The sequence below is a fragment of the Salmo salar genome, unplaced genomic scaffold, assembly GCF_905237065.1.
Source record: "Salmo salar unplaced genomic scaffold, Ssal_v3.1, whole genome shotgun sequence".
Taxonomy (NCBI): Eukaryota; Metazoa; Chordata; class Actinopteri; order Salmoniformes; family Salmonidae; genus Salmo; species Salmo salar.
Window position 1 is genome coordinate 114,950 of NW_025550115.1, and position 16,453 is coordinate 131,402.

Below are 16,453 nucleotides of genomic sequence, written 5' to 3' on the forward strand. Positions count from 1 at the left end.
CTTTTGCATAAGCTGAGTCTTTGCCTAATTATTATTAACCCAGTGTTTTACAAACCTTGGGGATTAGTCAAAGCTTATTGATTGTTAGTTATTATGATTGGGATTGAAAATTCTCATGACACCGGTAACCCCTGTATATAGCCTCGTTATTGTTATGTATATTTCTTGTGTTACTTTTTGATTTGATTTTTAAAAACGAGTTTATTTAGTAAATATTTTATTAACTATTTCTTGAACTGCATTGTTGGTAGGGCTTGTTCACGGTAAGGTTTACACCTGTTGTATTCGGCGCATGTGACAAATAACATTTGATTTGATGTATCGTTTATTTTGTCAGTTACCTGTATATCACATGCATGTTCACACACACTTACACAAATGAGTCTTCTGCGTGCCACAACTGTTAGCTGCTGAGCTAAAGTCTAGGCCTTAGCTTGGGGAGCTAAGTCAAGTCTTTAGTCTCAGACAAGGCTACTCATCACGCTAGCATGGTTTACCCAACCAACCGTGTCGCATTTAGCCTAACACTACTGTGACTAAAATAAAGAGCAGAACACTATCAATCACCTCCATGAGACTTTGGATTTTGCAACAATAAATACACATCTATTCTGTCAAGACAAACATTACCATTTCTAAAACATCTTAAAATTCAACAATAGTTTAAAAAAAGGCCCTTGATAAATCCATATCATATTAGGTATAAAACACTAAAATCTTTATTTCTCTCATCTCATTCATGATTGTCATATCTTAGAGGTTACTTAAAATGGAGGAATGTATATTTAGTGTCATTATAAACAACAATCCAGACCTGCCACTGACCAAGACTAAGTAAAAAATCATATGCCCGATAGAGAAAGTTGAACTGAGGAAGTATATGAAACGTACTGAAAAGAGATCATGTCAAAGGTCATTGATGATCAGGAAGTCAACTCATTATGACACCTCTGTCACTAGGCTGGCTCACCTTGGTTGGTAAGACCATTAAGACAGAGCAACATAAAGCACTTTGTAACAAGCTAAATCAAAAAGCTAGTGAACGCCTTGTGGCCTTCGACTAACTATTCTTGATGAAAACCAAAACGGATAGAGACCGAGTGACATTCTGGGAGTGATGATACACTACAGGCCTGTGGACTAGATAGGCTGAGTGACATTCTGGGAGTGATGATACACTACAGGCCTGTGGACTAGATAGGCTGATTGACATTCTGGGAGTGATGATACACTACCAGCCTGTGGACTAGATAGGGGACTCCAGTCTAGTTCAGCTCTTGCTTCAACTTGCTCTTCTTGACTTTGGGTTTGGCTGCCAGAGGGGGCAGGGTGGTGGAGGGGTCTGACTCCTCTGGCTGAGGGGCTCGGGTGGGGGTGGTCTCCACATCAGGCTCCTCCTCCAAGGCCAGGGAGGGGGGCGTGGGCTGGCTGTGGTGGGACACTCCTGAGAGACAGGTATTAGAAATTGAAAATGTAACGAAGTATACGCGGTGTTCTGTAAAGAGTTAATTTTGTATTGGTGTTCCACTTCAAGGAGCTCTCAGAGTGAGATGTGAGTCAAGGTAACAGTCTACTGACAAGATCATATTATTATGTTAACTTGACACGTCTCCATCTCATCCATATACCCTAGTTAATTACCAGTAGTGTAGTGGAGGGTAAACACTTTATGTTAAGCGAGCGTTTACCCAACTATCACGGAAAATGCATAAAAAAATATAAGGATGGTGTGATGTGTTACCTGTAGGGAGTGTGATGCTCTTGTTGTAGCCTGCGGCGGAGGACATGGCCTGCTCCAGGGCCTGGTTGGTGCCTAGGGGCTGCTGGGAGCTGCCAGGGGTTTTACTGGGGGCCCCAGCCGAGCGCTGCTTAGACTTGGGGTCTTTGACCGGCTTGGTCCACTCCAGGCTCTCTCCCACCTGCAAGGCAGCGGCCATCTTCTGAGCCATGTCCATTAGCTAAGGAAACAAAATGGCTGTATTAGGAAAAGTAAGAAATTGAAGAGGGCATTTATTGTTGTTGTTGATGTTATTATGCCGACGCGAGAATGTGGTACAATATACTGACCATACTGTATTATATTAAATGCATCATATTAACATCACGTTAATGCAACATTGGCAAAACGTTTGTCTCTTTCATCAGTAGTTTGAGCTCACAAGAGGCTGCTGAAGGGAGAACGGCTCATATTAATGGCCGGAAACAAAGCAAATGGAATGGCATCAAACCATGTATTTCATACCATTCCACTTATTCCACTCCAGTCATTACCACAAGCCCGTTCTCCCCGATTAAGATGCCACCAACCTCCTGTGTTTGACCTACACAGTGTGCCATGTCAGACAGAGTATAGAGAGGAAGCTACTGTATTGTACCTCAGGGTCAAACTCAGTGTTGCTGTCATTCAGTATGTTGACCTTCCTTTCCATCTCCTGGTACTGTTGCAGGGCTCCCTTCTTGTCCCCGTGGTTGTACAGCAAAATGGCAAAGTTCAGGTTGACCAGAGGGTTGGACCTGGGAGGAACAAGGAGCCAGTCAAAACAGATGGACTTGATAAGTCATAGATAGATAGATCAGTAATAAAAGGTAGAGTCAGCGATGTACGAAGTAAACAGGAATATTGGGTTGATGTCTGCAACAACTAAGAGCATTAAAGCGTGAGGTACTCTGATCACAGGAGGCTGCTGAGGGGAGGATGGCACATAATAATGTCCAGAACGGCGCAAATGGAATGGCATTAAACACCTGGAAACCGTGTGTTTGATACCATTCCACAGATTCCACTCCTCCCCCTCGGCCTGCGGTGCTGCTCGTGGAAATGTTGTATCTCTGAGTCTCATTTTAAATGAATTACATTCAACACAACTTGAACTACGTGGATTGACTCAGGACATAAGTTCAAACTGTATGGAAGTTCAATTGGGAGGAACTTACTGGTCTAAAGCCACAGCTTGTTCATAGGATCTCCTGGCATTGTCCACATCCTCCAGATTGGTCAGTGCAACTGAAAGAGGAGAGTGGTCAGTTCAGTGGTAACTACAACAACTAAACCTATAAAACTATAGAAACATGTAAACATCCATAAACACATTATAAAACAGATCCCATTACATGAACACTATTCCACGGTAAATATAAGGGAATGCAATGTGGAACCTTGAACCAAGTATTTAAGGTTGCACGTTACATAGTACTCATAATGCCCTAGGCACAGATTTAGCCTGGTCTTGGACTTAAAGGACTAGGCTGGATCTGTATCTGGGGAAAGTGGCACATAAAGCCAATCCAGATGGGAGCAGGCCGGGCCAGGCTAGCATTACCTGCTTGTAGCATGTAGAGTTCTCCCAGGCCAGGCTAGTGTAACCTGCTAGTAGAATGTAGAGTTCTCCCAGGCCAGGCTAGTGTTACCTGTTAGTAGCATGTAGACTAGTGTAACCTGCTAGTAGAACGTAGAGTTCTCCCAGGCCAGGCTAGTGTTACCTGCTAGTAGCATGTAGAGTTCTCCCAGGCCAGGCTAGTGTTACCTGCTAGTAGCATGTAGAGTTCTCCCAGGCCAGGCTAGTGTTACCTGTTAGTAGCATGTAGACTAGTGTAACCTGCTAGTAGAACGTAGAGTTCTCCCAGGCCAGGCTAGTGTTACCTGCTAGTAGCATGTAGAGTTCTCCCAGGCCAGGCGAGTGTTACCTGCTAGTAGCATGTAGAGTTCTCCCAGGCCAGGCTAGTGTTACCTGTTAGTAGCATGTAGACTAGTGTAACCTGCTAGTAGAACGTAGAGTTCTCCCAGGCCAGGCTAGTGTTACCTGCTAGTAGCATGTAGAGTTCTCCCAGGCCAGGCTAGTGTTACCTGCTAGTAGCATGTAGAGTTCTCCCAGGCCAGGCTAGTGTTACCTGCTAGTAGCATGTAGAGTTCTCCCAGGCCAGGCTAGTGTTGCCTGCTAGTAGCACGTAGAGTTCTCCCAGGCCAGGCTAGTGTTACCTGCTAGTAGAACGTAGAGTTCTCCCAGGCCAGGCTAGTGTTACCTGCTAGTAGAACGTAGAGTTCTCCCAGGCCAGGCTAGTGTAACCTGCTAGTAGAACGTAGAGTTCTCCCAGGCCAGGCTAGTGTTACCTGCTAGTAGCACGTAGAGTTCTCCCAGGCCAGGCTAGTGTTACCTGCTAGTAGCATGTAGAGTTCTCCCAGGCCAGGCTAGTGTAACCTGCTAGTAGAACGTAGAGTTCTCCCAGGCCAGGCTAGTGTTACCTGCTAGTAGCATGTAGAGTTCTCCCAGGCCAGGCTAGTGTTGCCTGCTAGTAGCATGTAGAGTTCTCCCAGGCCAGGCTAGTGTAACCTGCTAGTAGAACGTAGAGTTCTCCCAGGCCAGGCTAGTGTTACCTGCTAGTAGCATGTAGAGTTCTCCCAGGCCAGGCTAGTGTTACCTGCTAGTAGCATGTAGAGTTCTCCCAGGCCAGGCTAGTGTTACCTGCTAGTAGCATGTAGAGTTCTCCCAGGCCAGGCTAGTGTTACCTGCTAGTAGCATGTAGAGTTCTCCCAGGCCAGGCTAGTGTTACCTGCTAGTAGCATGTAGAGTTCTCCCAGGCCAGGCGAGTGTTACCTGCTAGTAGCATGTAGAGTTCTCCCAGGCCAGGCTAGTGTTACCTGTTAGTAGCATGTAGACTAGTGTAACCTGCTAGTAGAACGTAGAGTTCTCCCAGGCCAGGCTAGTGTTACCTGCTAGTAGCATGTAGAGTTCTCCCAGGCCAGGCTAGTGTTACCTGCTAGTAGCATGTAGAGTTCTCCCAGGCCAGGCTAGTGTTACCTGCTAGTAGCATGTAGAGTTCTCCCAGGCCAGGCTAGTGTTACCTGCTAGTAGCACGTAGAGTTCTCCCAGGCCAGGCTAGTGTTACCTGCTAGTAGAAGTAGAGTTCTCCCAGGCCAGGCTAGTGTTACCTGCTAGTAGAACGTAGAGTTCTCCCAGGCCAGGCTAGTGTAACCTGCTAGTAGAACGGGAGTTCTCCCAGGCCAGGCTAGTGTTACCTGCTAGTAGCACGTAGAGTTCTCCCAGGCCAGGCTAGTGTTACCTGCTAGTAGCATGTAGAGTTCTCCCAGGCCAGGCTAGTGTAACCTGCTAGTAGAACGTAGAGTTCTCCCAGGCCAGGCTAGTGTTACCTGCTAGTAGCATGTAGAGTTCTCCCAGGCCAGGCTAGTGTTACCTGCTAGTAGCATGTAGAGTTCTCCCAGGCCAGGCTAGTGTAACCTGCTAGTAGCACGTAGAGTTCTCCCAGGCCAGGCTAGTGTTACCTGCTAGTAGCATGTAGAGTTCTCCCAGGCCAGGCTAGTGTTACCTGCTAGTAGCATGTAGAGTTCTCCCAGGCCAGGCTAGTGTTACCTGCTAGTAGCATGTAGAGTTCTCCCAGGCCAGGCTAGTGTTACCTGCTAGTAGCATGTAGAGTTCTCCCAGGCCAGGCTAGTGTTACCTGCTAGTAGCATGTAGAGTTCTCCCAGGCCAGGCTAGTGTTACCTGCTAGTAGCATGTAGAGTTCTCCCAGGCCAGGCTAGTGTTACCTGCTAGTAGCATGTAGAGTTCTCCCAGGCCAGGCTAGTGTTACCTGCTAGTAGCATGTAGAGTTCTCCCAGGCCAGGCTAGTGTTACCTGCTAGTAGCATGTAGAGTTCTCCCAGGCCAGGCTAGTGTTACCTGCTAGTAGCATGTAGAGTTCTCCCAGGCCAGGCTAGTGTTACCTGCTAGTAGCATGTAGAGTTCTCCCAGGCGGGGCTGCAGGTTGGTGGCAGCGCTGAGAAAGTGGAAGGCAGAGGCATATTGCTGCATGGTGAGGTGCACCAGGCCCAGGTTGTACAGCACCTTCCAGTCAAACGGAGACAGGTAGTGGGCCCGCTTCAGACAGCTGATGGCCTGGTTCACACAGAAAGGACACAGGAAAGGAGAGGGGTTTAACATGGCTAGACAACAAAACAACAACTGTCCTTAAAATGGCATTTGAGGTACTGTAGTGTACTGTAGTCTTAGTATGCCCCCTTTGATGCCATGGAAAGATATGACATCTGTCATATTTGATCTATCATATGACATACATCTGTCCTTGACACCATTTTATATGTACAGTACATGAAATATGAGAATACTCACTGCTACATATTTCTTCTTGCCAAAGAAGCACATGCCGATGTTGTTCCAGAGCGGCGGGCTCTCGGGGACCATGCACGCTGCCACGCGGTACTTGTTCATGGCCACATCAAAGTCCCCATGGGTCTGCATCATACTGCCTGCTGCCAGGATGGCCTAGTAGGGACACATACACATAACTGACATATTGTATATCAGGGACCACCAACTAGATTCAGCTGCAGGGATCACCAGCTAGATTCAGCTGCAGGGATCACCAGCTAGATTCAGCTGCAGGGATCACCAGCTAGATTCAGCTGCAGGGATCACCAGCTAGATTCAGCTGCAGGGATCACCAACTAGATTCAGCTGCAGGGATCACCAACTAGATTCAGCTGCAGGGATCACCAACTAGATTCAGCTGCAGGGATCACCAGCTAGATTCAGCTGCAGGGATCACCAGCTAGATTCAGCTGCAGGGATCACCAGCTAGATTCAGCTGCAGGGATCACCAACTAGATTCAGCTGCAGGGATCACCAACTAGATTCAGCTGCAGGGATCACCAACTAGATTCAGCTGCAGGGATCACCAACTAGATTCAGCTGCAGGGATCACCAACTAGATTCAGCTGCAGGGATCACCAACTAGATTCAGCTGCAGGGATCACCAACTAGATTCAGCTGCAGGGATCACCAACTAGATTCAGCTGCAGGGATCACCAACTAGATTCAGCTGCAGGGATCACCAACTAGATTCAGCTGCAGGGATCACCAGCTAGATTCAGCTGCAGGGATCACCAACTAGATTCAGCTGCAGGGATCACCAACTAGATTCAGCTGCAGGGATCACCAGCTAGATTCAGCTGCAGGGATCACCAGCTAGATTCAGCTGCAGGGATCACCAACTAGATTCAGCTGCAGGGATCACCAACTAGATTCAGCTGCAGGGATCACCAACTAGATTCAGCTGCAGGGATCACCAACTAGATTCAGCTGCAGGGATCACCAACTAGATTCAGCTGCAGGGATCACCAGCTAGATTCAGCTGCAGGGATCACCAACTAGATTCAGCTGCAGGGATCACCAACTAGATTCAGCTACAAGGATCATCAACTACAGTACCAGTCAAAAGTTTGGACACAGCTACTCATTCCAGGGTTTTTCTTTATTTTTACGATTTTCTACATTGTAGAATAATAGTGAAGACATCAACACTGTGAAATAACACATATGGAATCATGTAGAAACCAAAAAGTGTTAAACAAATAAACATTTTAGATTCTTCAAAGTAGCCACCCTTTGCTTTGATGACAGCTTTGCACACTCTTGGCATTCTCTCAACCAGCTTCACCTAAATGCTTTTCCAACAGTCTTGAAGGAGTTCCCACATATGCTGAGCACTTGTTGGCTGCTTTTCCTTCACTCTGTGGTCCAACTCATCCTAAACCATCTCAATTGGGATGAGGTCGGGTGATTGCGGAGGCCAGGTCATCTGATGCAGCACTCCATCACTCTTTTCTTGGTCAAATAGCCCATACACAGCCTGGAGGTGTGTTGGGTCATTGTCCTGTTGAAAAACAAATGATAGTCCCACTAAGGGCAAACCAGATGGGATGGCGTATCGCTCCAGAATGCTATGGTAGCCATGCTGGTTAAGTGTGCCTTTGAATTGTAAATAAATCACTGACAGTGTCACCAGCAAAGCACCCCACACATCACACCTCCATGCTTCTCGTGGGAACCACACATGCAGAGATCATCCGTTCACCTACTCTGTGTCTCACAAAGACACGGCAGTTGGAAGCAAAAATCTCATATTTGGACTCAGCAGACCAAAAGACAGATTTCCACCGGTCTAATGTCCATTGCTCGTGTTTCTTGGCCCAAGCAAGTCTCTTCTTCTTATTGGTGTCCTTTAGTAGTGGTTTCTTTGCAGCAATTCGACCATGAAGGCCTGATTCACGCAGTCTCCTCTGAACAGTTGATGTTGAGATGTGTCTGTTACTTGGGGCGGCAGCGTAGCCTAGTGGTTAGAGCGTTGGACTAGTAACCGAAAGGTTGCAAGTTCAAATCCCCGAACTGACAAGGTACAAATCTGTCGTTCTGCCCCTGAACAAGGCCCACTGTTCCTAGGCCGTCATTAAAAATAAGAATTTGTTCTTAACTGACTTGCCTAGTTAAATAAAGGTAAAATAAAAAACTTGAACCCTGTGAAGCATTTATTTGGGCTGCAATTTCTGAGGCTGGTAACTCTACTGAACTTATCCTCTGCAGCAAAGGTAACTCTGGGTCTTCCTTTCCTGTGGCGGACCTCATGAGAGTTTCATCATTGCGTTTGATGGCTTTTGCGACCGCACTTGAATAAATTGTAAAAGTTCTTGAAATTTTCCGGATTGACTTGCCATAATATGGACTTGGTCTTTTACCAAATAGCACTATCTTCTGTATACCACCCCTACCTTGTCAACTGATTGGCCCAAACGGAGTAAGAAGGAAAGAAATTCCACAAATTAACTTTTAACAAGGCACACCTTGTGACTACCTCATGAAGCTGGTTGAGAGAATGCCAAGAGTGTGCAAAGCTGTCATCAAGGCAAAGGGTGGCTACTTTGAAGAATCTCAAATATATTCTGATTTAATACTTTTTGGTTACTACATGATTCCATATGAGTTATTTCATAGTGTTGATGTCTTCACTATTATTCTACAATGTAGAAAATAGTCAAAATAAAGAAAAACCGTGGAATAAACCCTACAGTACCTACTTATTCCAGGATTTTTCCCCCCAAAATGTATTTTATATATATATATATAAAATACATTTTTTTGGGAAAAACATTTTTACTCAGAAAACTTGGGCGGCCAAATATAATTTATTTGGGCCGCCAGTTGGGGAACCCTACAGTACATTATACACATACAGTACATCAGATTCAATGTTGCGGTTATACAGTACATTGGTGTCAGGGGTTTATAAAAAAACCCGAAACAAGCTCATAAAATGGTGGCCACTTACCTTATAGTTATTAGGGTCATAAGTAAGTGCATTCCCGAGATGTTCAAATGCTTTTTGGTATCTTCCCAACTGTGACAGAATATCAACAATCAGTGCGAACAAACATCACCATTCTGGAAAAACTTAATTTACATTTTTTTGGGACACATCATAATATACTGACCAATTTCCTAATAAAAAAAACATTCCACTCTATAAAGAGTGTGTTTAGAGTTGATTACTGACCCACCTGCAGATACAGGAGCCCCAGAGTGGTCAGCAACTCTGCATTCTCTGGAGAGAACCTACACGGAGGGAAAGACACCTCTAATATCACATTCACACATGTAATTACACGTAATAATGTCTATCTAGACTTAGCCTAATGCAAATAGAAGAACGGAGCTTGGAATTTGCTGATTATTTAATGGGATCATTTCAGCATAATTGCAGAGTATTAATTATGACTGGGGGGAAGAAAAGACTTAAAGAAGGAGCCTTGAGAGGAGGGGTGAGGTTGAATTAAGGCTCACAGTGGTTAGTCTAATTAAAAGCAAACCGAGTAGCTGGGCAACTTGATTAATTCATTTACCCAATAGGGAGTAGTAATAATGAACACGGCAAGGCGACCCCATATATACACTGACTTTTGTCATTACCTTATTTCCTCTGCTGCCCTGGATAGGACGATTATTTAATGGATATTTGGGCTTTGGTCCTATATCCATACTAATATCCATACTGACATAACACTTACAGTATGGATGCACACATAAATGTATTGCTTCGTTCTAAGTAATATGCTAGTGAGGATATTGAAACAGATTTGGACTTGTACAGTACGTTGAACAAGGCCATGGGTGGCCTTCAGTCAGAGATGATAAGTGAGCCTGATTCAGTTGTTTAGATGATTGAAATTAACAATTTTAGAGCGGAAAATGTTAAACTAGTGTGATTACAACCAGGAACAGATGCCACTGTTCAAAGCACAGCATGTTTTCTCTGTCTTTAGGGATTTTTTACTCCTCTTTTATTCCATCTTAAATGAACATCATTAATAGCTATGTAGGGAAAATTACCCTTCTGCTGCATAATCATTACTGTGAAAAGGTTGTCTAAAACTCATATATATTATCATTGCTCTATTATTAAAAAACAATTCCCTAATGAAGGCTTTAGTGCTTCCAGTTTTTTGAATAATGTAAGTTCAGTGAAAGTTGTTCCTCTAGTATTAAAAACCTACACGTTTGGGTTTTTAATAACAAAGCAACCTTTCAACAAACCTACATTTTCTTCCATGAGGATGAACTTCTTTTAAACAAAACTTAATTACAGTGAATGTTCTCTGTAAATGTCACCTATTCACAATAAAAAAAATTAAAAAAATGTCACTTAGGATATTTTCTATGGCATATTAGAAGTGGTGCAAAGCTTCCCAACTTTTAGAACAGTTTGTTTTAACAATCTCTACATCCAAACTTACTCCACTGCACTCTTGTACACTTCGATGGCTTTGTTCGTGTCTCCCGCCAACAAGTGGACCTTTCCCAGTGTCATGAATGTCCTGTCGTGTTTTTTCAACTTCAGGGCTGCATTCAACTGCTCTTCAGACTGGAAAACAACAGATACAGTATTTCTACTCTATCATCCACCGTCAAATACTTGTACACTGGCTGAGAGGCCATTTCACATTGAAATTTGAATTAGAAAATAACCCTTTAGTCTAATTACTTCCTTATGAACAGTGTGTCAAAATCCAGCTCATACTTACATTTTGGAAGTCTTTTATGAAGGAATAGCATACACCCAGATTATGGTTGATCTCCTGGAGTGAGAAAAATATCAGAGTGGCTATATGGAGCTACAACACAAATCCAAACGGCTGACTATGCATATAGTTCATTGTTCCACTCTTAAACCCTATAGCCGAGAAGCAGTGCGTAAATCCAGGAAGAGCAATGCTGATGGATAAATCTTACGGTGCCAATGGTTACGGGTACAGGCCAAAGTTAAGCAACTCTACTGAGTAGAGGAAACCACAATCTTTTCTCTTACCCAGTCTTTCTCATTGAGCTTCCCAGCTTCATGATAAACCTCAATGGCTGCCTTGTGTTTCCCCAGCAGAAAACTGAAGGAAAAAAAGATGCATAAACAACTATAAATGGAAGTACAGGCACAGAGTAACCCTAAATTCAACATCTCCTAAATCAGCTAATGCCCGGTGGGTATTCTGCTGCAAAATGGTAGACGTGCATCACCAAGGCGGATGCCGAACAGTTCCCATCCCTCATAACATATAAACTACTTTGATCTTGTAAGGAACCCTGCACTAACACAATCTTATATCATTATTATATTCTGTATGACCTGTTCCTGGCCTGGGCCTGTAGAGTGATCTGATCAACGACAGTGTCTCCCCCAGGCAGGCTCAGGGCTGAGGCAGGGGTACTCTACTCACAGCGATCGGGCCACTTGTTTGAGGTTGTCGGGGCTGGTGGGATTGAGGATGGCACAACTCTGGAACAGCTCCAGGGATGGCTGGATCTGCCCCTCCAGGCGCAAGATTAGCGCTTCATTGCAAGAAGAGATGCTTTTACGTTAGCATGAAAAGGTGTTAAATTGACACATTCAAATCTAAGGCGCAGTAGGGGGTAGAAGCCTTTTTTGGGGGAGGAAATGTTACATCTAAAGCTTGGCTTTGACTGGAATAGACTAGAGCTCTGTTGTGGTTGGGATAAACAGTTTGAACGTGATGAACACATGAGGGATGTGGAACGTTATATAGTATGGCTTCTTACCTTGTACGTATATGGCATATTCACACATTCCCTGGGTCTCCTGTAGCTGCTCTTTGATCATTGCCTTTGGGAAACAACAAACATGATCTCTGCTCCTAGAGCAAACTGATGTTACAAGAATATTGAAAGAACTGAATATGGACAGTATTTCCTAAGTTGGTAGTCTCTTCCCACAGCCGCTATCTCCAACACACTGGGGTGGAGTGCCATGAGTCTGGCAAGGAAGACTAATACATTGGCTACACTCAGTTTTGTGATTGACAGATAAAGCATTCCTATGACAACTAAGACAGACATACAGGTAACTGGCAAAATAATGTAAAAAATACCTTTTAAAAGTGTCTTTGGTCGCTTTGAGTTACCAAAACCTGCTGGCTCTCCTTCACAGCAGCCAACGTGAGTAAAACATTTAAACGTGTTAACCCTCGCAAGGCTGCCGGCCCAGACGGCATCCCTAGCCGCGTCCTCAGAGCATGCGCAGACCAGCTGGCTGGTGTGTTTACGGACATATTCAATCAATCCCTATCCCAGTCTGCTGTTCTCAAATGCTTCAAGAGGGCCACCATTGTTCCTGTTCCCAAGAAAGCTAAGGTAACTGAGCTAAACAGTTGCTAGGGACTCTTTTGGAAGAAGCTAGCTAGCTAACGAAGAACAACAAAGAATATCTAGTTAACAGAAGAAAAGAAAGAGAAAATCAGGACAGAAGAAAAAGGATATCAAAGTGAAACAGTTCTCTAAAGACACAGGAGACAATAATACAAGAGTAATTTAGCAGAGTAATTTAGCAGACGCTCTTATCCAGAGCGACTTACAGTAGCGAATACATACATTTAATTCATTTTCATACATTTTTTCTCCGTACTGGTTCCCCCGTAGGAATCGAACCCACAACCCTGGCGTTGCAAACACCATGCTCTACCAACTGAGCCACACATAGGTCAAGAAACAACACTTCTGTAGCTTGTCAACTATGTGTCTGTCTATCCCTGTTCTCTCCTCTCTGCACAGGCCATACAAACGCTTCACACCGCGTGGCCGCTGCCACTCTAACCTGGTGGTCCCAGCGCGCACGACCCACGTGGAGTTCCAGGTCTCCGGCAGCCTCTGGAACTGCCGGTCTGCAGCCAACAAGGCTGAGTTCATCTCAGCCTATGCTACCCTCCAGTCCCTAGACTTCCTGGCGCTGACGGAAACATGGATTACCACAGATAACACTGCTACTCCTACTGCTCTCTCTTCGTCTGCCCACGTTTTCTCGCATACCCCTAGAGCATCGAGCCAGCGGGGTGGTGGCACTGGAATCCTCATCTCTCCCAAGTGGACATTCTCTCTTTCTCCCCTGACCCATCTGTCTATCTCCTCATTTGAATTCCATGCTGTCACAGTTACCAGCCCTTTCAAGCTTAACATCCTTATCATTTATCGCCCTCCAGGTTCCCTTGGAGAGTTCATCAATGAGCTTGACGCCTTGATAAGTTCCTTTCCTGAGGATGGCTCACCTCTCACAGTTCTGGGTGACTTTAACCTCCCCACGTCTACCTTTGACTCATTCCTCTCTGCCTCCTTCTTTCCACTCCTCTCCTCTTTTGACCTCACCCTCTCACCTTCCCCCCTACTCACAAGGCAGGCAATACGCTTGACCTCATCTTTACTAGATGCTGTTCTTCCACTAATCTCATTGCAACTCCCCTCCAAATCTCCGACCACTACCTTGTATCCTTTTCCCTCTTGCTCTCATCCAACACTTCTCACTCTGCCCCTACTCGGATGGTATTGCGCCGTCCCAACCTTCGCTCTCTCTCTCCCGCTACTCTCTCCTCTTCCATCCTATCATCTCTTCCCTCTGCTCAAACCTTCTCCAACCTATCTCCTGATTCTGCCTCCTCAACCCTCCTCTCCTCCCTTTCTGCATCCTTTGATTTTCTCTGTCCCCTATCCTCCAGGCCGGCTCGGTCCTCCCCTCCTGCTCCGTGGCTCGACGACTCACTACGAGCTCACAGAACAAGGCTCCGGGCAGCCGAGCGGAAATGGAGGAAAACTCGCCTCCCTGCGGACCTGGCATCCTTTCACTCACTCCTCTCTACATTCCCCTCTTCTGTCTCTGCTGCTAAAGCCACTTTCTACCACTCTAAATTCCAAGCATCTGCCTCTAACCCTAGGAAGCTCTTTGCTACCTTCTCCTCCCTCCTGAATCCTCCTCCCCCTCCCCCCCTCCTCCCTCTCTGCGGATGACTTCGTCAACCATTTTGAAAAGAAGGTTGACGATATCCGATCCTCGTTTGCTAAGTCAAACGACACCGCTGGTCCTGCTCACACTGCCCTACCCTGTGCTTTGACCTCTTTCTCCCTCTCTCTCCAGATGAAATCTCGCGTCTTGTGACGGCCGGCCGCCCAACAACCTGCCCACTTGACCCTATCCCCTCCTCTCTTCTCCAGACCATTTCCGGAGACCTTCTCCCCTTCCTCACCTCGCTCATCAACTCATCCTTGACCGCTGGCTACGTCCCTTCCGTCTTCAAGAGAGCGAGAGTTGCACCCCTTCTGAAAAAACCTACACTCGATCCCTCCGATATCAACAACTACAGACCAGTATCCCTTCTTTCTTTTCTCTCCAAAACTCTTGAACGTGCCGTCCTTGGCCAGCTCTCCTGCTATCTCTCTCAGAATGACCTTCTTGATCCTAATCAGTCAGGTTTCAAGACTGGGCATTCAACTGAGACTGCTCTTCTCTGTGTCACGGAGGCTCTCCGCACTGCTAAAGCTAACTCTCTCTCCTCTGCTCTCATCCTTCTAGACCTATCTGCTGCCTTTGATACTGTGAACCATCAGATCCTCCTCTCCACCCTCTCCGAGTTGGGCATCTCCGGCGCGGCCCACGCTTGGATTGCGTCCTACCTGACAGGTCGCTCCTACCAGGTGGCGTGGCGAGAATCTGTCTCCGCACCATGCGCTCTCACCACTGGTGTCCCCCAGGGCTCTGTTCTAGGCCCTCTCCTATTCTCGCTATACACCAAGTCACTTGGCTCTGTCATATCCTCACATGGTCTCTCCTATCATTGCTATGCAGACGACACACAATTAATCTTCTCCTTTCCCCCTTCTGATAACCAGGCGGCGAATCGCATCTCTGCATGTCTGTCAGACATATCAGTGTGGATGACGGATCACCAGCTCAAGCTGAACCTCGGCAAGACGGAGCTGCTCTTCCTCCCGGGGAAGGACTGCCCGTTCCATGATCTCGCCATCACGGTTGACAACTCCCTTGTGTCCTCCTCCCAGAGTGCTAAGAACCTTGGCGTGATCCTGGACAACACCCTGTCGTTCTCCACTAACATCAAGGCGGTGACCCGATCCTGTAGGTTCATGCTCTACAACATTCGCAGAGTACGACCCTGCCTCACACAGGAAGCGGCGCAGGTCCTAATCCAGGCACTTGTCATCTCCCGTCTGGATTACTGCAACTCGCTGTTGGCTGGGCTCCCTGCCTGTGCCATTAAACCCCTACAACTCATCCAGAACGCCGCAGCCCGTCTGGTGTTCAACCTTCCCAAGTTCTCTCACGTCACCCCGCTCCTCCGCTCTCTCCACTGGCTTCCAGTTGAAGCTCGCATCCGCTACAAGACCATGGTGATTGCCTACGGAGCTGTGAAGGGAACGGCACCTCCATACCTTCAGGCTCTGATCAGGCCCTACACCCAAACAAGGGCACTGCGTTCATCCACCACTGGCCTGCTGGCCCCCCTACCTCTGAGGAAGCACAGTTCCCGCTCAGCCCAGTCAAAACTGTTCGCTGCTCTGGCACCCCAATGGTGGAACAAGCTCCCTCATGACGCCAGGACAGCGGAGTCAATCACCACCTTCCGGAGACACCTGAAACCCCACCTCTTTAAGGAATACCTAGGATAGGATAAAGTAATCCTTCTAACCCCCCCCTTAAAAGATTTAGATGCACTATTGTAAAGTGGTTGTTCCACTGGATATCATAAGGTGAATGCACCATTTTGTAAGTCGCTCTGGATAAGAGCGTCTGCTAAATGACTTAAATGTAATGTAATGTAAATGTAAACGACTATCGCCCGTAGCACTCACCTCCGTAATCATGAAGTGCTTTGAGAGACTAGTCAAGGATCATATCACCTCCACCCTACCTGACACCCTAGACCCACTCCAATTTGCTTACCGCCCCAATAGGTTCACAGACGACGCAATTGCTATCACACTGCACTAACCCATCTGGACAAGAGGAATACCTATGTAAGAATGCTGTTCATCGATTACAGCTCAGCATTTAACACCATAGTATCCTCCAAACTGGTCATTAAGCTTGAGACCCTGGGCCTCGACCCCGCCCTGTGCAACTGGGTCCTGGACTTTCTGACGAGCCGCCCCCAGTTGATGAGGGTAGGAAACAACATCTCCACCCCGCTGATACTCAACACTGGGGCCCCACAAGGGTGCGTTCTCAGCCCTCTCCTGTACTCCCTGTTCACCCATGACTGCGTGGCCATGGAATCCTCCAACTCAATCAAATCAATCATGAACAAAACAAAGATGATCGTG

General features: G+C 46.3%; 1 protein-coding gene across 4 annotated transcripts in view; it reads right to left on the reverse strand.

Annotated features, from left to right (window-relative positions):
* Positions 1-307: 307 nt before the first annotated feature.
* LOC106595576 (Bardet-Biedl syndrome 4 protein) overlaps positions 308-16,453 on the reverse strand; it is a 29,956-nt gene continuing 13,810 nt past the window's right edge. For 3 of the 4 annotated variants that reach the window (XM_045713657.1, XM_045713656.1, XM_045713655.1), the window contains 13 exons: positions 11,894-11,957; positions 11,554-11,665; positions 11,151-11,223; positions 10,867-10,920; positions 10,579-10,706; positions 9,346-9,400; positions 9,117-9,185; positions 6,125-6,277; positions 5,719-5,890; positions 2,935-3,004; positions 2,376-2,514; positions 1,742-1,958; positions 308-1,444 (listed from right to left, as the gene is read on the reverse strand). In XM_045713657.1, the coding sequence (XP_045569613.1) occupies positions 1,266-1,444; positions 1,742-1,958; positions 2,376-2,514; positions 2,935-3,004; positions 5,719-5,890; positions 6,125-6,277; positions 9,117-9,185; positions 9,346-9,400; positions 10,579-10,706; positions 10,867-10,920; positions 11,151-11,223; positions 11,554-11,665; positions 11,894-11,954 (1,482 nt within the window). In that variant the 5' untranslated portion in view covers positions 11,955-11,957 and the 3' untranslated portion in view covers positions 308-1,265. The remainder of the gene's footprint in view (positions 1,445-1,741; positions 1,959-2,375; positions 2,515-2,934; positions 3,005-5,718; positions 5,891-6,124; positions 6,278-9,116; positions 9,186-9,345; positions 9,401-10,578; positions 10,707-10,866; positions 10,921-11,150; positions 11,224-11,553; positions 11,666-11,893; positions 11,958-16,453) is intronic. The other variant, XM_045713659.1, reaches the window with a different exon arrangement.